This window comes from Quercus lobata, chromosome 9 (assembly GCF_001633185.2).
Source record: "Quercus lobata isolate SW786 chromosome 9, ValleyOak3.0 Primary Assembly, whole genome shotgun sequence".
Taxonomy (NCBI): Eukaryota; Viridiplantae; Streptophyta; class Magnoliopsida; order Fagales; family Fagaceae; genus Quercus; species Quercus lobata.
The window spans coordinates 53,430,179-53,452,195 of record NC_044912.1 but is presented as its reverse complement, the minus strand read 5'-3'; the positions used below and the strand labels follow the sequence as shown (position 1 = coordinate 53,452,195).

General features: G+C 30.7%; 1 protein-coding gene across 1 annotated transcript; it reads left to right on the top strand.

The window, feature by feature from the left end:
- Nucleotides 1–4,308: 4,308 nt before the first annotated feature.
- Nucleotides 4,309–7,755, top strand: LOC115962019 (AUGMIN subunit 3-like). Its single transcript, XM_031080890.1, has 7 exons — nucleotides 4,309–4,369; nucleotides 4,517–4,531; nucleotides 4,739–4,838; nucleotides 5,906–6,101; nucleotides 6,262–6,317; nucleotides 6,404–6,592; nucleotides 7,451–7,755. The coding sequence occupies exons 1-6, from the start codon at nucleotides 4,309–4,311 to the stop codon at nucleotides 6,432–6,434; spliced, it is 459 nt and encodes a 152-aa protein (XP_030936750.1). The 3' UTR covers nucleotides 6,435–6,592; nucleotides 7,451–7,755.
- The last annotated feature ends 14,262 nt before the right edge of the window (nucleotides 7,756–22,017 follow it).

Here is a 22,017-nt window from a genome sequence, read left to right as displayed (position 1 = left end):
CACACCGCCTTTGATACTAAGGTACAGAACAGCTTGACGCTTCTCTGTTTATTGCTCATTCCTCTCTCTCTCTCTCTCTCTCTCTGTCGAGACTCTGCGGCAGCTGTCTTGTCTGACGATATCGGGTGACAGTGTTTACTGTGCTATGGTTCTAATGGCTTCTGGAATTGTCTCTCTCTACTCTCCAGAACTATGGTTCTCTACTCTCCAGAACTATCTTATATTATTATTATTATTAATTTTTTATTAAAAACAAAAAAACAAACAAACAAAAACAAAAACAAAATAACTAGGCGGAATCAGAGTTTTATTAGGAAGGTTAAAAGCAAAACTAATTTTAGCATTTTAATTTATATTATTTACAATTTATAATCTAAGATATAATATTTTGTCATATAAGTTTTTAAAACTTCACAATTTTATGCATTATTATTTTAATACATATTTTTAAATTTGATTCTATAGTTAAATTCTTCATTAAATTCTCAAAAAATATAAATAAAAGTATTTAGAGCATTTCACCATTTTAGATGTATAGTGAATGTCGAAATTAAGAAACAAATTAAATGTCTTATTTAATAGAATTTTTGGTATTTCTACATTAAATTTAGTTGTAGCAATTTGGTATTAAACTAGTTAATACTTGTGTCTTGACCTATTGATAAAAAGTAATATTTATAAGCATATGTTATAGGTTGAAACTCTCATAGAATAAAAAAATGTATATTTATTAGGCATACATAATGTATAATTAACACATGGCAAATTTAATTTCATGTACAAATGATAGTCTGCCATGTGGCATAGTTTGTCCATACTAATGCCACGTGTCATGTTGTGGATTATCCAAAGTTATCAAATGCATAACCTTGGTAAAAACTTTTATAATTATATTTAGACTAATGATTAATTCATGCAATGCATATGAAAATTTAACCTGAAATAGAAATTAAATGCTTGAAAACCCTTGGTCACGTAGCTCCCTATCACGTGTTGTAATTAATCTAAGGTGAAGCTAAATGCACCCATTGTAGCATATAAATCATATGTAGAGGAAATTTCTAGGGAGACCACCATAGATTTTACTCATTTTTTTGACGTACGAACCTAGGTGTTACCGCTGAAAGAAAAGTCTTGAATGAAGTTTATTTTTGTTAGCTAAAACTGTCCATTAACTTTTATATTATACATGTTACTTTGTTAGCAACCTAATTCCCTTTTTCTTTTTCTTCATATAGAATGATGGTGACAGAGTTAGGAGGACCTTTCACATTCTTCTGATATATGTTGGAAATATCAAATAAAAAAAAAAAAGGATAAATACTATTTTGATCCTTAAATTTTACAAAAAATTTATTTTTAGTCCCTAAATTTTAAAAAGTTCTTTTTTCATCCCTAAACTTTGTAAAAAAAAAAATTTCAATAGTTTAGAGATGAAAAAAGAACCTTTTATTTTGATCCTTAAATTTTACAAAAAATTTATTTTTAGTCCCTAAATTTTAAAAAGTTCTTTTTTCATCCCTAAACTTTGATCCTTAAATTTTACAAAAAATTTATTTTTAGTCCCTAAATTTTAAAAAGTTCTTTTTTCATCCCTAAACTTTGTAAGAAGTTTTTTTTTCAATAGTTTAGAGATGAAAAAAAAAAAAATTTAATAGTTTAGGGATGAAAAACAAACTTTTGATAAAGTTTAAGGACATATATAAAATATTTTCAATAGTTTAAAGATGAAAGATGAACTTTTCAATAGTTTAGGAACAAAAAATGAAATTCTTAAAGTTTATGGATGAAAAACAAACTTTTGATAAAGTTTAGAGATCAAAATAGTATTTTACCCAATAAAAAATATTCAAATGAAAAAATCAAGTTAACTTTTGAGTTCATTTCCTATTTACACAAAAAACCAATTGGTGCACTGATATGATGATAAAAAGCAATCATCAAGAGTGGATTTTCTATATATACACATATTTCGTACTATTTAAATACATGTAATCAAAACTAAGTGCCGCAGAACTAAATACATACTATAGGATTCAAATAACAAATTTATAGTGCCAATGGAAAAGAATCAAAGAATTGACAAAAAGATAGTAAAAACTAAATGAAAGATATACAAAAAGAATCTTTAAAATTGCATGCGTAATGGTATGGCAGCATGTACATCAACGGCGATGGTAATAATTGGACTCCTTGGTGATCTTAATCCCAATAATTGCAACCTTCTTTTTTGTATTTTGTACTTGGAATCGTAGTTTTACTTTCTTTTTTCCCTTTTGCAACTTCAGCTTTCAACTCTAATGACTTCTCTTATAAAAAATAAAAAACTCCAATGACTTCTCCTTCTCCTTTTGGAACCTTTTCTTTTTGAAAGAGTTGAACTTGCATTAGCTGCAGGCATAAATCCCATTTATGATTCTGTAGCAATAAGATAGACTAGTTGATATTGATCACACTATACTCTTGTTGTCTTATCACCGTACATCATTAACATACCACTCTTGCATCAATATATGTGCAAATATGTACATTTAAAAAAAGTTTATTACACGCGTTACTTAGAGAAGTCATAATTTCAATTGTTTTTTTTAATGCTTGTAAAAATATGTATATTAACATATGTACAATAAAGTTTTTGCCTTTTCAAAAATACTCCCTTCTATTAAAATTTGAAAACTACCAAAATAATGAGAAACTTTATGGTAATGGCCCCTTCAAATTTTTATTTATTTATTTAAGTATAAACACTCATTTTGTATTAGTGTCTAATTTGTTCTTTTATTATTCAATTTTTGCCACATATAACTCATTATGAACATTTAAGAAATATGTTTATAAAAATATATAACTAAATCTCTTTAGTAAATGTTCCTTTTCTTTTCCAAACCAAACTCATTTTCATTTGCATTTAGAAAGTTTGGGATGCAAGGGTACAATTTTATTTATTTTTTTTCATATTTATATTAGATTGTATATTGTAAGGACGCAATTTCTAACGACCTAATATGATATTGGGTTTACGCGTAAAAAAGACCCAAACAATATCATTTGTAGAGCGTGGGTTTGAAAGGCTAGGCCTTGGTCACCATACGGTGGTTTGTCGTGGTGTTCATATAGAATTAAATCGTGTCCGCTCGAGGAGTCTTTCTCCTGGAGGCGGGCTGAGAGGCTCTGGTTTTTGGCCATTTTTTCCAGCTCCTTTCTTGGTGCATTAACCTTCACATTATATAGCCCTTCTTGGTTGATCTTAGCCCTCCACTTGTTGGTCAGGCAGGTGCCTACTTCAGTACCCATCCCATCAGCTGTCCCTCCTTACTTTCTGTTAGTTGCGATGATCGAAGTTACCCTGTCCAGGCGTCTTTTCTCATTAACATGGCTGGGACGTTGGCGGGTGCATTTAATGCGGAGGGGACGTATTCACCCTGAACCTGTTTCGCACCGTACCCCCACGTGGGTCCTATTCTACTCGTATTTTCTTCAGGGGGCTTTTTGGGGGTAGCTTTCAACGAGACGTTGCTCTTCTCCTTGAAGTCTTGGAGTGTCGAGGACAGGGTCATCCTCGGCTGTTCCCCCTAACACTTTGGCCTTTCCCCATTCGTCCTCGGCAAATACCCTCCTCAGCACGTGCCCTGGGCCCTAATAGATCGTGAGCCGGATCATAAGTTCCCTAGCCCCACATATATGTTAAGGCATTAAAAGATGACATTTATTAGTTTTTTTTTGGAGAAACAAACACACACACAATAGAAAGTGAATGAGGTACATTTATTAATTAATTTGTAGGCATTTTATGCTTTTGAATCTTTTATAGCTAATTTTAAAAAATGAATTGCAACTATAATTTTTGCCACTTTGATCAAATTGAAGCAAATGGAGGAACCCCCAATTAATAATTAACACTTGCATGTATGAAAAGAAAAATAGAAGTCTACCAAAGTTCTCAATGTTTATAAAAACAAATAAGTAAAACTTAAAAAAAAATAGAAGTCTACCAAAGTTCTCAATGTTTATAAAAACAAATAAGTAAAACTTAAAAAAAATAAAATTCAAGATTTACATGCTCAACGGATGTCAATGTGAAAATCCAAAAAAAGAATTTAAAAAAAGAAAAACATCAAAGCAAAATCCTACATTAGTCTGGGAAAAAAAAAGTCACAATTTGAAAAAAAGAAAAAGAAAATCCTTTTACACAATTATTACTTCACATTCCATAATACCCACTTTCTTTAATTAAAACATAAAAATTGCGAAATAATGTTTTTAAAACATAATTTCACAGTTTCAATTGAAATTGAAATTTAATTTCAAATGCAAGCAAGAAATCATGGGTTCACTTTTTTTTTTTTACTCCAACAAAACCAAAACGGTTTTGGCATAAACCCCATGAAATTTCTCTCTCTCTCTCTCTCAATCAGAGAGAAATTCGAACCCTAGATTTCTCTCTCAATTAGAGAGAAATTTCATGGCATAAATAAACCCCATGAAATTTCTCTCTCTCAACAAAACCAAAACGGTTTTGGTACGTTTGGAGGTAAGGGGTTTGGCCTTTTCAATACGACGTCGTTCGCCCCATCCTCGACTGGATCTTCACCTCTCTCTCTCTTTTTCAATTTTCCATTTCAATTAGGGTTTCTTACTTTCGTTTTTTTTTTTTTTTTTTTTTTTTTTTTTTTTTTTTTTTTTAAATCACAGGCGTGAGCAATTTTCCACTGAATTTGAATGTTTTGGGTGATTACAGGGATAGAGGACTTGGACTTTGCTTTTGATGATAATAGCATTTCTGCCTTTTCTGCTAGACCAGGAAGGAAGCACTTTTTAGCGTTGAAGAAAGATATTGGGTATTCTTTCTACACATTGCTTTTACTTGTATATGGTTATCAACTACTATGGACTGAAGTTCACTCACCGCTTCTATAACTTACCAATAAAAACATGGCTGTTGTATATTTTTCGCATTGAATTGACAAATAATGTATGAAATATACGAGGCATCAAACATATTTGGGGTTTGGTTTTCAAATTTGCATCATAGTGGTTGTTGTAGTATGTTTGGGGTTATGGTTTCAATCTTTGTTAAATATGCATATTTATTGCATGCCTTTTTTCATGTTTGAGATAGGGCTTTTAAAGTTTAAACTGTAACTTTTGTATTAGGTTCATCTCCATTTGAAATGGATTTATTTCGTGGTTTTTATTAAATATTACGAATCTAAAGATGTAACAAGTGCCGTTCCATAACTTTTAGCCTTTCCCAGTAAGCTTACCAACAAAATGCTTGTGTTCGTGTATAAAAGCTTTCTTCTAGAAATTAAAAACGCTTTACATATTCAAGTACTTCTTAGCTTCACATCAAGAATTTTGGCTTACAGATGAAACAGATGTAAAGTCTGAAATGGATTTGTTGGGTTTGTGGTTTTACTTTGCACATAGTGTTTGATACTTTATTTCTCTGATTTTAATCTGTTGATGGTTTTGAGTCCAAGATTTTGGATGGTGTTTCAATTTGGGAGCAGAAATTTTAGCAAGTTTGAATCATGATGGATGATATTTAACTCTGTCTTAATTTGATGCTGAATCCAATGATTATCTTCTGGGTTGTATTTGGTTTTCACTTTATTATATTATATTAACTAAATATAGTGTTTGGTTCATTACGACATGACACATTTTGTGTGTCCACTTAATGCAAAAGATGCTGAAGGTAAAACCTTATCCAAGCCACCTCTTCTAGGACCTCACTTAGTTGGGAGACAAATACTCTATCTTTTAGCTTCTGATGAAATTTTTTGTTGTTGATGTATCTGTGGTCAATTTTTTGGGTTAGTGATAATGAAATTTTAGTATTCTGCTTCCAATGCTGATTTTTTTAATTTAAGAATTCTTAAAAATTGTAATTTATTTCTAGGGTTGCAATTTTGGCATATAAAGCTGAAGCTTTAGAGTTGCAGAAACAACTCAGGCATATTCAGTCTCAATTTGATATGCACACTGGCCAGGCTTTGTCTTTAATCCAAGGGAGACGGGCACGGGTTGCTGCAACATCTACTCTCGATGGACACCTTACAGATCTAGATGATAGTCTTTCAGCGAGAAATTTAGAGGTATGTAAGCTATGATAAATGGAATATATTTTTGAACTTGTTCACTTTTATGATAGTTTTGATTTAAACTATGCAAATTTGATTAGTCCGGTTCTAGAGTTCTTTAAACTTATGAATGAGGTTGAGAATGAGGACCTTGTCTTTATTTTGGAGACTATAGTGGACAACTTTGGGGAGGAGATGGTACCTTAAGCTCTTGGGTTATGCCAGAATTTGGTACTGTTAGCCTCCATTTTTATTTGATTTTACACGTATATTCAGAAGTCCTTGACAACTTCTTTTTTTAATAAATATTCAAACAGCTGCATTTTGGAGGTGCATGAACACAGCTGAAGATGAAGCTGATGATCCTGGTGCTTTGGCTGCAGTTGGCTGTTTGTGTGCCATTAGCACAATTCTTGAATCAGTGAGCAGGCTTCCTCAACTTTTTGTCCAAGTTGAACCAACGTTGGTCCCTATAATGTGTAGAATGTTAACAAGTGATGGCCAAGGTATGTGTTCTAATACCTCAATTTGGCTTATTTTTTACATTGTTTCTATTCTTTTCTGAATCTTTTTATTTCCTGATAAGGTTTTGCTGCCAAAGAGGATTGGTGGGCCTTTTATATGTTGTTATCAATAACTCTCAAGGGTATTTAATTTGATTGTGTATTATGTTTTCTGTATATATTGGATTCTTTATTTTCTTGAGTGTTTGCGGTTGACAGTTGTTTAAAGGATTGGTATTTCCGCTATTTCATATGGGTACGTAAAGGGTTTTTGTATCCTGTCCTTGTGCCTTCACATGTAAATATACACAAGCACTTCTGCACAAAGGGTAATTCTACTTTGTAACCACTGTTCATTTTTTTGTTGAATTTTCTTGTGGCTTGCCAAGTAAAAAATTTAATTTTTTTCTTATGCCCTGTCTTTGAGTTTTGATAATACTTGGCCCATTGAAAATTATAAAAATAATGAGAAACTTTAAGGTAATGGCCCCTTCTATTTTTTCTTCTTTTTGTTTTGTTTTGTTTTGTTTTGTTTGTTTGTTTGTTTGTTTGTGTTTGTTTTTTTTTAATAAAACACTCATTTTGTATTAGTTTCTCATTTGTTCTTTTATTATTTAATTTCTACCACATAGTTCACAATGCTATTTTTTTTTTTTTTAATAAAACACTCATTTTGTATTAGTTTCTCATTTGTTCTTTTATTATTTAATTTGTACCACATAGTTCACAATGCTACTGAAGGAAACAGAGTTGGCACTGTGACGAGTATTTCTTGCACATTTGTATCATAAAGTATTGTACTACAATGCGCATGTAACTTGCTAAAAGCTTACTCTGTGGGAATACAATTGATAATTGCAGGACCTTGTGTATGCTTCCGAAAAGGCAGCTCAGGTTCATGTGCACCGTAGTGGTATGATTTCTGCCTATGATCTGTACGAACTATTTATGTACGGATTGGTATGTCTATTCACTTTGCACTAAAAAGAATAGAACACTAGGTTAGTTGTTTATATCTTTCCAGTTTTAAGCAAGTCTGTAAACAACTAGATTTATTAATCTATCCCTTAATATGGGCTGCTTATTTTTTCCTTTTTTATCCAGTCAATGAATGTATGGATCCTTGGTACTTAGTTCTTTCCATTAAAACACATATTTGGTGCTTTTCCAATTGGCCTGTACTCTACTTTAAAACCCACACAAATTTGGGGGTTCTGAAGTTTGAATTATGTGCTAGCAAACATGACTTTGAAAAACAGCCTAAAAGGTGCTAATCATGACAGGTGAATTCATTGTATGACATTATTCTACAGGTTTAGTTTGAGTCCATACAATACTAAAGAATAAAAATGACAAGGGATAGAAATGCTCATAGAATATTATTGTTAGGAAGAGCTAAACATCGAAAGGGTGAAATGACAAAGTGCTTGCCCTTTTACAATGTCAAGGCTCATTTTACTAGGATCTGTTGCTCTCAACTTGACTTGAGTGTCATCCAGATCTAGGTCCCTCTTGAATCTATCTTTGGAGGTGTGGCATAGACCATCTTACTTTTCACTTTTGATGTATCAAGTTGACCTGAAAAACAAAAGAGTCAACTTTCATAGGCAACATTGCATACCAAATTGTTTATTATTTTGGCCTTCAATATAATCGCACGCCTCCAAAGAGGAGAAGCGTTCAGCCTGTAAGCCAAATCTAGTTTGGCATCCAATTTCTAGTTCTATCGTGTCATTAACATTTTGAGAGTAGTTACATTACTTGGGAAGCAAAATTTGCTATGATTTTTTTGTCAGAATTTATGTGCACAGTTTTCCAAAGGAGAAACATTAGTCTTTAAGCCTGCATATTGACTTACTTGAGGAAAAGTAGAATTACCATGCAATGAAAAAAATCTTGCTTTCTGGAAATTCTCATCAGTGATGAAATACAAATCATGGGCAGCACCCATTGGCAGGCAGAGACTCTACAAAGTCCTCAGGTTTCATCTGGGCTTCCAAGTTTCTCCGCCACCTCTTCTTGATTCTCCAATTTTGAAACTAATGAACCAGTGATTCCTCTTTACCTTTAGCTCCAAGAATTTGAGTTTACATTCATCACACAGCCATTCCAAATGCCGCATTTGCCTAATAGATATCATTATGGATTTACAATAAACACGATAGGATTTATTTGTTAGGATAGGAAAACAATATCAAGAAATGCATATCAGCATTTATTTTAGCATACTATGTGTCATAGTTATTGGACAAAGCATATTATCATCACCAGATTGCATCACAACTAAGTGGACTTGCAAGCTTACACAAAGAGATGATGAAAATACTACCTGCTGTTTGTTTATTTTGTTAAAATGTTCTCGTGGAACAGAAATGATTTTGGGACAAGTGGCACAATCCTAAGACTATTTTCTAGATCTGCTTTACCTAATTTCTAAAAGAAATCATTTACTTTGATGACAGGTAGAATATATATGAATACAATGTTTCTTCCTATACATGTCCAAGGCAATCCAATTTGATAGTATAAAATCAATTTTCAGCTCATACAAGCACTCATAAAAGTGGTAATCTATATGACTATATCTTGCCAAAGGCAATCCAATTTGATTTCTCTCTCTATAGCCCATAATGTTAAAGAGATTCATGTCTGTGTGAAAATTTTCTTTACAATTCTTGTGTTTGAAAATTTTCTATACAATTCTAATCTTAATTCAAATAAGAACTTTCAAACTTAACTATCAAATGGGTAATTCATATTCAGGGCAAGTGTTTTGAGGCAAACATCAATCACAATGCAGCAGAAAATGTCAATTTAGAACTACAAAATCAGGAAAATCTGAATGTGGGGGACAACATGAAATGCTATTAGACTTACTACACCAAAAGTTTAGCAGTTCAAGCTTACCAGGTATTCTAACTAATAGGCTTTGTTCCATTCCTAGAAGACCTGATACTTGGGATGCATAGTTAGCTTGGGCAATAGGAGTTCTAAAAGGCAGAAAAGCTTTGTTGTTATCATTTTTGAAGTTTCTGGGATTGCTCTTATATATCCAACTTGGATGGAGAAAACTCTCAATGTCATGAGAACAACTTAAAGATGAAAAAACTACATTCAATATTATTGTTGTAAAGGTTTGATGGACTGGCATCAAGCTGGCATATTGTGAATTCTGTCAGAAACAAAGGTTGTGTTCTTTTTGAATATCCCTATGACTGTATTTGATTCTAATTCTTAACCTTTGTATTTTTCTATCTTCTGTTTGCTTTGGATGATATGTTGTCCTGTAATCTATAGTGTTTTATCCTTATTGTGGATTGGGCTCTTTGTATTGTTTTGGTTCTTTTTTGGTAGTCTGCTAGTCTTGTTTGCAATGTATTTGTTTCTAATGAATAAATCTCATTCAACTTAAAAAAAGAAAAAAAGAAAAAAGAAAAAGGGATAGTTAGGAAACAAAGGTCATACTTAGCTAATCAATATCGCTTTATTTTTTTTTATGATGAATATGTTCTCATTCGGCTAAAAAGATGATGTTTAGGGAATCAAAGGTTGTGCTTAATTAATAAAGAGAGTGATGGTGAGCCCATCACCTGGTTAGGCAATGTTGCTTCCTTCATTATTTTTGCAAAAGCTACTGCACCTGGGTCTAAATGAAATTTGATATCATGTTCCTATACATTTATTTGCTACTGGTATGCAGTTTCTTAATTCCGAATTCAGAACAAGCATCTTAAAAGAAGGGAGACATGACCAAGAAGCACTCAGCTGAAAGCTAGTAAGATTTGTTTGGGCTGAAGGCCTATGTAATATGAAAGCTTGTCTTTTTACAATCTATTTTGGACCAATTTTGCCGACCTACCATCATGCACCGGATCTTTTCTTATTTTCAACTTCAGCGTGTCTCACACGCTTCTAGTCAGCTTTGCATTAAACCAAAGCTGATTTTGTGTGGCTTGAGAAGACATGCTCATAAATGAGCTTGGACCAATTAAGTGGGGTACACCCAACCCAACAGACACTGTACTGCAAATATGATTTAATTCATATTTTTTTGTTTCTCAAAAAAAAAAAAAAAATTAGTATAGTTTTGTAGATTGTTGCCATATGAATATATGATATATGGTTCATTTTGAAATGTAGAATTCATTTTAAAAAGATTTGAGAGCACAATGTTACTTAAGGAAACAGTGCAGGCACTATGATGATTTTTTTTTTTTTTTTTTTTGAAGATTTGTTTGGCACGATGATGTGTTATTTCATGAACATTTGTATCGTATAGTTTTGTACTACGGTGCACATGTAATAATGCAAAAAGGTTTACTCGATGTCAATAAAATACCATTGAATTGTAGTTAAGCTGGATGCCTAGGAGGTCTGGTCATGGTGCTCATTCTCATCTTCAGAAAGCATTAAATTAAGCATTTCATTTTCAACCCAGTAAATTAGAGAAATAACGCCCATTTTTTAAATTAACTGCTATTTTTCTTTTAAGAGTCTCAAAATTAAGAAAACTTCGACCAGACCCTACAAATTACCTAAGGTTTCTTAAAACAAGAAGAGCTCTACTAAATCCATATGCAATTTATAAAAATTCTAAAAAAATTAGGAGAATCACAATCAAAATCATTAAATTTAATTAACAGTATATAAATTAATATGGACCAAAACAACTAGTGTAAAAGATCAAAGATACCAGTATGCTACTCAAGACGTTTACTCTTTTTTATTTTTTTTATTTTTTTAGAGAGCGAATTAACCACACTACTCTTTGTATAAAGTAATTGACATTGTTAAGAGTCTTGTAGTTCAACTAGTTAATACCTCTGTATGTTTTCATCATCTCCCCTATTTTGTAACCATTGAATTATTTATTAAAGAGTAAATTGCAAATTATAAACCTAAAATTTGGGTGTGTTTGGATTTTATATCTAAAATTTCAGAATTTGAATTTAATCCTCTGAAGTTTGGGGTATTTGGATTTTACATCTTGGCATTTCAAAATTTAAATTTTATTCCCTAAATTTTAGGGGTGTTTGGATTTTACTCTTCAAAGTTTGGGGGTATTTGGATTTTACACCCAGAAATTTCAGAATTTGGGGGTGTAAAATCTAAATACTTCCAAACTTTGAACATAAAATTCAAATTCTAAAACATTAGGTGTAAAATCTAATCACGTTCAAACTTCAAGGGTAAAATTCAAATTCTAAAATTTTAGCATGTAAAATCCAAACAACCTTAAACTTTAAGGGTGTAATTTGTAATTTATCCTTTGTTAAAAAAAAAAAAAAAAACTAATTGACTCTTACACCTTTTTTTTTTCTTTGAATTGGAGATAGCTTCGTTTGGATTCTCCTGCGTTTGCGATTTTTTTTTTTTTTTTTTTTTTTTTTTTTTTTTTTTTTTTTTTGTTTTTTTTTTTTAACTCGGCGCCTCTTGCACTATTCATGTGAACAGTACAAATAGGCATGTGAACAGTAATTTTAAAAGTGAATAGATAACTGGAAAATGATTTTTTATTGTTTTCAATTTTCAGTTTTCAGCAAAATAAGTAGTATCTAAACGCACACTCAATATCCTTTTTTTTAAGAATCAAAAGCGAAGATGGAGACTATCTAGACTTTTAGAACCCCACCAAAATTTCATCCCATGAGCAAAGAAAACCCAGTACATACGTTATTAGATTTCAATGTCCCCTATTCCCATTAAATGAATGTTGATTTCTTCTCACAAGCATTGATTCTACAACCACACCGACACGAGCTTCATCTTTAGCTCAACGTTAGTGTGAAAGGGAAACAATTTTTCTAAGTCAAAAAGTTCTGCCCAGCTTAGAGGTGTGCAACTAACCCGTCAAAACCGACCCGACCTGATTGGGTTAGTTTTTAGGGCTTGGTGGGTTGGGTTGTGTTGGGTTACAAAATTTTTTTTATAGTGGGTTGGGTTTGGGTCATAAAATTTCAAACCCGCCAAACCCAACCCGACTCACCCATATATTTAAAATATATTATATAATTAATAAATTTTTTAAAATAACTAGCTTTTTCTATCCCATATAAAAGCCAATTAGTTTACACAAACCCTAATAAATTACTATTGTTGTTTAGTCATTAATGTTGTTTGCCTTTAAGGAGTTACATTGATACTAATTTTTGAGATTTTTTAAATATATTTATATTTATATTTTTTTCTACTCAATTTAATAATAATAATAATAATAAAATTTTTGTCCAACCCATGGGTTCAACCCGACCCAACCCAATCCATGTGGGTCAGATTGGGTTGGGTTGGACTTATGTGATGGGTTGGGTTAGGTTGAATTTTTTTTTGACCTACCATGGTGGGTTGGGTCAAAAAATCTCTTTAACCCGACCCAACCCGACCCATACACACCCCTAGCCTAGTTTATATAAGAGAGACTAAAGAATTTTTATAGTGGAAGACTTGAGAGACTAGCATTTTTTTTTTCCTTTATTTTTCCCAGAACAAATACAACTTTATTGACTTAAACAACATTTTCATCAAAATTTTTAGAGAATGAGACATCTTCTGGCTAGACCGCCATATACTAGTCTAGAGTACTTGGCTAAAAGATCAACACAACATGTAAAAGATCAGCCTTTATTTTGAATATTTTGCTTCTTCTTTTTTAAGTGAAATTTTTCTTAAGCAATTTGATACAAATAATGTAACTTTTGTGTGATTTAAAAAAAAAAAAAAATCTAATTTGATTAAACAAAATGATCATCCCCTTAACCTTACGTGTGTAAGAAAAACTTACAATTATTCAAGTTCTTTTCCTAAAAAAAAAAAAATAGGTATTTAAGTTCATCATCTTGACATGCAGAAAGTGTCAGCAAAAAGAAAGCAAAAGTAATAAAGACTTCGGCTGCCGACAATCTTTTGTGCTTCCATCAATTATTCAATTTCCTAAACATTTCCTCACTCAAGAGCTAAACACTTTGCCATGATTTCATCATAATGTATACTTTATTTATATTTAGAATTCCCCAATTCATTTTAAATTAAAACAATATTGTCAATCTATTAATTAAAGTATATGGCCTGGCCCTAGAATGAGAAAGTGTTTTTTCTAGGAAACACTACAAAGACACTGGAAATTGACCAATTAAAATTGAAACGTGGCAGCTGAAAAAAAAGAAAAAGAAAAAAGAAAAAAGATATGTGGCCAGATCAAGATAAAGGCCCCACAAAATGGAGGGAGGGTCCTAATTTGTGCAAATGTTAAATATTTTGATCATGTTAAATATTGTAAGTAAATGCTGTCTTGATCATGTTAATATTTTGATGATTTCCAAATAATCTTTTTGCTGGTTAATACTTATATTATTAGTTAATTCACTCTATTAGCATATCTGAATATGGTGTTTCTTCCTATGAACATCAATGGCAATCCAATTTGTAGTGTCATGTAATCCCTGAAGATTAGTATTGTAAAATCAAATTTTAGTTCATAAAAGTAACTGATTTGTTAAAAGTAGTAATGAAGTATACCATACCTTGTAATGATGCCCTATTACTGTTTTTGTTACTAAAGTTGATATATTCATCTGGCTATCCTAGCAAATCTATTTAGAATCTCCTAGCAATCACTTTCTAATGTCTAAAGTCTCAACATGATTGTGTATAACTGGACAAACTAAACATTTAGTTTATAACAAATTCCAAGGCTATCATTTGGATACATCCCAACCAGTTTCTAAGAAGGAAGCCCAGTTTACAAAATTGTGGCTCTCAAAAGTCTACTTCTCCTCCCCTGCCAAATAGGAGAAAATTTTCCTACAATTTTAAAGAAATAAATAAAAACAATAGGAGACTTTTTTATTTATTTTTGTTTTACTTAGGGGCTCACATATCTAGACTTTCAATACCTCCCAAAATTTCATGCTGTCAACAAAGAAAACTCAATTTACACAGTACTAGATTTTGATGTCTCCTATTGTTTGTTGTCAAGATTCCAAGGCCTCGTAATCAAGCTTTAATTTACTTGAAAGACACTTTCTTGAAAAATCTAGACAAACAAAAATGCTATTAAGTGTATTCGTTGTTGGTGTGGAAAATCAGGTACTAAAGAAACAATTTTCTAAATTGAAAAATTTTGCCCAGCATATGGATTACTCTGAATCCAAAGACTCTGGACAATAAAAACAAAGTCTCCAGAACTCTCTTTTCAAGACTTTAGAGGTTCAACGTCTTGAATTATAAATTTCTAATTTCCTAAAATAAAAAAGTATTAAAATGAATTTATCATTATTTGAATAATCACAAATTCAAAATTATCGATTTGTATTTTGATCTTGGTCACAATGGTGGCAGCGTAGTAGCCCCATCATTGTTAGGAGCCAGTCTAATTTGGGTTTTCAAATGGAGACTCAAAGTTTTGGATATTTTGTTTAACCTCTATTTTATCTTTTCTTTTGCAAATAAAAAATAGTCATAATTTTGTAATTACTATAAGATCAATTGTCTCTATTACGTATTGCAAGTTGGAGGATTCCTTTCATATCACTTGGATTTTAAATATATACGAGTCCTAAACCATCAAACTCAACTCTTCGCCCAATTCTTTGTGAAGAACATTTCCCGGAAAGCATTGAGTTGGAAATATAGAAAACATGTCATCAATCAACTATAAAGTTCCAAAAAATGGCATTTGAAACAATTCAGATTGATTAGAACAATATAAAATTTCTAGCCATCTAGAAGGAAGTAAATTGAAAATCTATAGTATATGCTTCATGATAATTATCTATTTTAGAAATTGAAGTCTCAAAAGCTTATATAGCATGATCTTATGTGGTTAGTCAAAAGTCAAACAACTTCAGTTATATATATAAATATATTATGATGAAGCCATGACAAAGTGATCCGCTCTTCGCCCATGCAAACTCAATCCTCATAATTCAGAAGCATTTCATCATAGTAAATTAGAGAAAGAACACTCTTTTTTAAAACTAACGGCTGTTTCTCTTCAAGTGTCTCAAAAACAAGAAAAGTTCAAATCATACGCAAGATTTCTTAAGACAAGAAGAGCTCCACTTCAGACCAAATCCATTTGCAATTTAATAAAAAAATTAGGAGATTTACAATCAAAATCATTAAATTTAATTAATGGTATATAAATCGATTTACACCTAAACAACTTAAGTAAAAAAGTCAAAGATACTCCATTCATAAACTAATTGATAATTTGACACTGAACCATTTTAACTAGACTTTTTTTATTTATTTTTGTTTTACTTAGGGACTCACATATCTAGACTTTCAATACCTTCCAAAATTTCATGCTGTCAACAAAGAAAACCCAGTTTACACGGTATTAGATTTCGATGTCTCCTATTGTTTGTTGTCAAGATTCTAAGGCCTTGCAATCAAGCTTTAATTTACTTGAAAGACACTTTCTTGAAAATTCTAGAGAAACAAAAATGCTATTATGTGTATTCGTTGTTAGTGTGGAAAATTAGGTACTAAAGAAACAATTTTCTAAATTGAAAAGTTCTACCCAGCGTATGGATTACTTTGAATCCAAAGAATCTGGAAAATAAAAACAAAGTCTCCAAAACTCTCTTTTCAAGACTTTAGAGGTTCAAAGTCTAGAATTATAAGTTTATAATTTCCTAAAATATATATATATATATATATATATTAAAATGAATTTATCATTATTTGAATAATCACAAATTCAGAATTATCGTTTTGTATTTTGATCTTGGTCACAATGGTGGCAGCGTAGTAGCCCCATCGTTGTCAGGAGCCAGTCTAATTTGGGTTTTCAAATGGAGACTCAAAGTTTTGGATATTTTTTTTAACCTCTATTTTATCTTTTCTTTTGCAAATAAAAAATAGTCATAATTTTGTAATTACTATAAGATTAATTGTCTCTATTACGTTTTGCAAGTTGGAGGACTCCTTTCATATCACTTGGATTTTAAATATATACGAGTCCTAAACCATCAGGCTTAACTCTTCGCCCAATTCTTTATGAAGAACATTTATCGGAAAGCATTGAGTTGGAAATATAGAAAACATGTCATCAATCAACTATAAAGTTCCAAAAAATGGCATTTGAAACAATTCAGATTGATTAGAACAATATAAAATTTCTAGCCATCTTGAAGGAAGTAAATTGAAAATCTATAGTACACTACAAGAAAACTGGGCAGTTGCGGCGGTCCTATTGCGGCGGGTGCAAAAACCGCCGCTATATGTCGCCTATTGCGGCGCGTTTTTGGCCCGCCGCTGTACATGTGATCTATTGCGGCGTTTTATATGCCCGCCGCAATAGCTCTAGTATTTTGCGGCGTTCTACAGCGGCGGGCAATGACCCGCCGCAATAGACCTGTTTTAGCGGCATTCAGCTTAGATATAGCGGCGGGTCAGTGACCCGCCGCAATAGCTCCAGTTTTTTGCGGCGTACTACAGCGGCGGGCCAATGACCCGCCGCAATAGACCTGTTTTAGCGGCATTAATCTTAGATATAGCAGCGGGTCTTGGACCGCCGCAATAGACATTTAAATTTCCCTCTATTTTTTCGTCTTCCCATTTAAAGATCAAATAGTAAATTACACCCGATTGGCATAAAAATTGGCATGCACGTTAAGAACATATAGAAAATGTGATCCAACGGTTGGATTTTCAAAATTTGAATTGAATAATAAGTTATTGGTTGGTGTAACATTTTTTAGAGTTACATCAAGTGTAACTAGAACCCAACGATATATTTCTTAATTCGATGTGAATTTTGACAAATTTACCATTAGATTATATTATCTTCATATATTTTTCATGCATACAAAATTTCAAGGTGATCAAAGATTAATAGTCATGTAATCAATTAATTATTTAAATTCAAGTTTTTGTAATTTAAATTAACGCATAAAATATGAGTTTAAAGATCAAATGGTAAATTACACCCAATTGGCATGAAAATTGGCATGCATGTTAAAAACAAATAGAAAATGTGATCCAACGATTGGATTTTCAAAATTTGAATTCAACAATAAGTTAGTGGTTGGTGTAACATTTTTTAGAGTTACATCAAGTGTAACTAGAACCCAACGCTATATTTCTTAATTCGATGTGAATTTTCACAAATCTACCGTTAGATTACATTATCTTCATATATTTTTCAAGCATACAAAATTTTAAGGTGATCAAAAATTAATAGTCATGTCATCAATTAATTATTTAAATTCAAGTTTTTGTAATTTAAATTAACACATAAAATATGAGTTTAAAGATCAAATGGTAAATTACACCCGATTGGTATGAAAATTGGCATGCATGTTAAAAACAAATAGAAAATGTGATCCAACGATTGGATTTTCAAAATTTGAATTCAACAATAAGTTATTGGTTGGTTTAACATTTTTTAGAGTTACATCAAGTGTAACTAGAACCCAACGATATATTTCTTAATTCGATGTGAATTTTGACAAATTTACCGTTAGATTATATTATCTTCATATATTTTTCATGCATACAAAATTTCAAGGTGATCAAAGATTAATAGTCATGTAATCAATTAATTATTTAAATTCAAGTTTTTGTAATTTAAGTTAACGCATAAAATATGAGTTTAAAGATCAAATGGTAAATTACACCCGATTGGCATGAAAATTGGCATGCATGTTAAAAACAAATAGAAAATGTGATCCAACGATTGGATTTGTAAAATATGAATTCAACAATAAGTTATTGGTTGGTGTAATATTTTTTAGAGTTACATCAAGTATAACTTGAACCCAACGCTATATTTCTTAATTCGATGTGAATTTTCACAAATCTACCGTTAGATTACATTATCTTCATATATTTTTCAAGCATACAAAATTTTAAGGTGATCAAAAATTAATAGTCATGTCATCAATCAATTGTTTAAATTCAAGTTTTTGTAATTTAAAATAACGCATAAAAGATGAATTTAAAGATCAAAAGGTAAATTACACCCGATTGGCATGAAAATTGGCATGCATGTTAAGAACATATAGAAAATGTGATCAAATGGTTGGATTTTCAAAATATGAATTCAACAATAAGTTATTGGTTGGTGTAACATTTTTTAAAGTAACATCAAGTGTAACTTGAACCCAACGCTATATTTCTTAATTCGATGTGAATTTTGACAAATCTACCGTTAGATTACATTATCTACATATACTTTTCACGCATACAAAATTTCAAGGTGATCAAAGATTAATAGTTATGTCATCAATCAATTGTTTAAATTCAAGTTATTGTAATTTAAAATAACACATATAAGATGAGTTTAAAGATCAAATGGTAAATTACACCCGATAGGTATGAAAATTGGCATGCATGTTAAGAACAAATATAAAATGTGATCCAACGGTTGGATTTTCAAAATATGAATTCAATAATAAGTTATTAGTTGGTGTAATATTTTTTAGAGTTACATTAAGTATAACTTAAACCCAACCCTATATTTTTTAATTCAATGTGAATTTTGACAAATCTACCGTTAGATTACATTATCTTCATATATTTTTCAAGCATACAAAATTTCAAGGTAATCAAATATTAATAGTCATGTCATCAATCAATTATTTAAATTGAAGTTATTGTAATTTAAAATAAAGCATAAAAGATGAGTTTAAATATCAAATGGTAAATTACACCCGATTGGCATGAAAATTGGCATGCATGTTAAGAAAAAATAGAAAATGTGATCCAACGGTTAGATTTTCAAAATGTGAATTCAACAATAAGTTATTGGTTGGTGCAACATTTTTTAGAGTTACATCAAGTGTAACTTGAACCCAACCCTGTATTTCTTAATTTGATGTGAATTTTGACAAATCTACCGTTAGATTACATTATCTTCATATATTTTTCATGCTTAAAAAATTTCAAGGTGATCAAAGATTAATAACCATGTCATCAATCAATTGTTTAAATTCAAGTTTTCATAGTTTAAAATAACGCATAAAAGATGAGTTTAAAGATCAAAGGATAAATTACATCCAATTGGCAAAAAAATTGGCATGCATGTTAAAAACATATAGAAAATGTGATCCAACAGTTGGATTTTCAAAATATGAATTCAACAATAAGTTATTGGTTGGTGTGACATTTTTTAGAGTTACATCAAGTGTAACTTGAATCCAACTCTATATTTCTTAATTCGATGTGAATTTTGACAAATCTACCGTTAGATTACATTATCTTCATATATTTTTCATGCTTAAAAAATTTCAATGTGATCAGAGATTTATAGCTATGTCATCAATCAATTGTTTAAATTCAAGTTTTCGTAGTTTAAAATAACGCATAAAAGATAAGTTTAAAGATCAAAGGGTAAATTACATCCGATTGGCAAGAAAATTGGCATGCATGTTAAAAACATATAGCAAATGTGATCCAACGGTTGGATTTTCAAAATATGAATTCAACAATAAGTTATTGGTTGGTGTGACATTTTTTAGAGTTACATCAAGTGTAACTTGAACCCAACCCTATATTTCTTAATTCGATGTGAATTTTGACAAATTTACCGTTAGATTACATTATCTTCATATATTTTTCATGCTTAAAAAATTTCAATGTGATCAAAGATTAATAACCATGTCATCAATCAATTATTTAAATTCAAGTTTTTGTAGTTTAAAATAACGCATAAAATATGAGTTTAAAGATCAAATGGTAAATTAGATCCGATTGGCATGAAAAATGGTATGCATGTTAAGAACGTATAGAAAATGTGATCCAACGGTTGGATTTTCAAAATATGAATTCAACAATAAGTTATTGGTTGATGTAACTTTTTTAAAGTTATATCACTTGTAACTTGAACCCAACCCTATATTTCTTAATTCGATGTGAATTTTGACAAATCTACCGTTAGATTACATTATCTTCATATATTTTTCGTGCTTACAAAATTTGAAGGTGATCAATGATAAATAGCCATGTCATGAATCAATTGTTTAAATTCAAATTTTTGTAGTTTAAAATAACGCATAAAAGATGAGTTTAAAGATTAAATGGTAAATTAGATCCGATTGACATGAAAATTTGCATGCATGTTAAGAACATATGGAAAACGTGATCCAACGGTTAGATTTTCAAAATATCAATGCAACAATAAGTTATTGGTTGGTGTAACATTTTTTAGAGTTATATCAAGTGTAACTCGAACCCAACCCTATATTTCTTAATTCGGTGTGAATTTTGACAAATCTACCGTTTGATTACATTATCTTCTTATATTTTACATGCTTACAAAATTTCAAGGTGATCAAAGATTAATAGCTAAGTCATCAATCAATTGTTTAAATTCAAGTTTTTGTAGTTTAAAATAACGCGTAAAAGATGAGTTTAAAGATAAAATAGTAAATTACACCCGATTGGAATGAAAATTGGCATGCATGTTAAGAATATATAGAACATGTAATCCAACGGTTGGATTTTCAAAATATAAATTCAATAATAAGTTATTGATTGGTGTAATATTTTTTAGAGCTACATCAAGTGTAACTTGAACCCAACCCTATAATTATTAATTCAATGTGAATTTTGACAAATATACTGTTAGATTACATAATCTTTATATATTTTTCATGCTTACAAAATTTCAAGGTGATCAAAGATTAATAGCGAAGTCATCAATCAATTATTTAAATTCATGTTTTTATAGTTTAAAATAACGCATAAAGGATGAGTTTAAAGAGTTAATGGTAAATTACACCCGATTGGAATGAAAATTGGCATGCATGTTAAGAACATATATAAAATGTGATCCAACGGTTGGATTTTCAAAATATGAATTCAACAATAAGTTATTGGTTGGTGTAACATTTTTTTAGAGTTACATAAAGTGTAACTCGAACCCAACCCTATATTTTTTAATTCGATGTGAATTTTGACAAATCCACCGCTAGATTACATTATCTTCATATATTTTCCACATCCTCATTTTAATTTTTTAATCTAAATAGTGAGAGAGCCCTAACAGGAGTCTCTCTCTCTTTTTTCCTTCATCCTAAAGTTTTTATTTATTTATTTACGTGAGTCTTTCTTTTTTTCTTTTTCTTTGTATTGAAACGTAAAGTGAGTCCTTTTTTATATATATAAAAAAAATCTAATATGAGGTTTAATTAAAAAAAAATTCTAATTATTTTCTTTATCCTAATTATAACGTAATTAAAAAATGTTTGTTTTATATTATATATAGATAATAATAATGAACAACTAAAACGTATGTTGCCTTAGTGGCTAACACGCGTGCCGCGCTTATTTTTCAAGGTCCCCTCGAAGGTTCTAATCTCCATGACAGCCTCTTTTTTTTTTTTTTTACCCTTTTCATTTTTAAAGTTTCTATTATCAAAACTACGTCGTTTTGGTTCTCTTTAAAACTAAAAATAAAAAACCCTACCTTTCTCTTTCTCATT

What these genes read in the sequence shown, in the direction of transcription:
- LOC115962019 (XM_031080890.1), top strand. Translation starts at nt 4,309, where the DNA reads ATGCAAGCAAGAAATCATGGGTTCACTTTTTTTTTTTTACTCCAACAA. An exon ending in TTTCAGCGAGAAATTTAGAG is followed by an intron (nt 6,102 to 6,261) that starts GTATGTAAGCTA and finishes TGGAGACTATAG; the next exon opens with TGGACAACTTTGGGGAGGAG. An exon ending in TTGGGTTATGCCAGAATTTG is followed by an intron (nt 6,318 to 6,403) that starts GTACTGTTAGCC and finishes ATATTCAAACAG; the next exon opens with CTGCATTTTGGAGGTGCATG.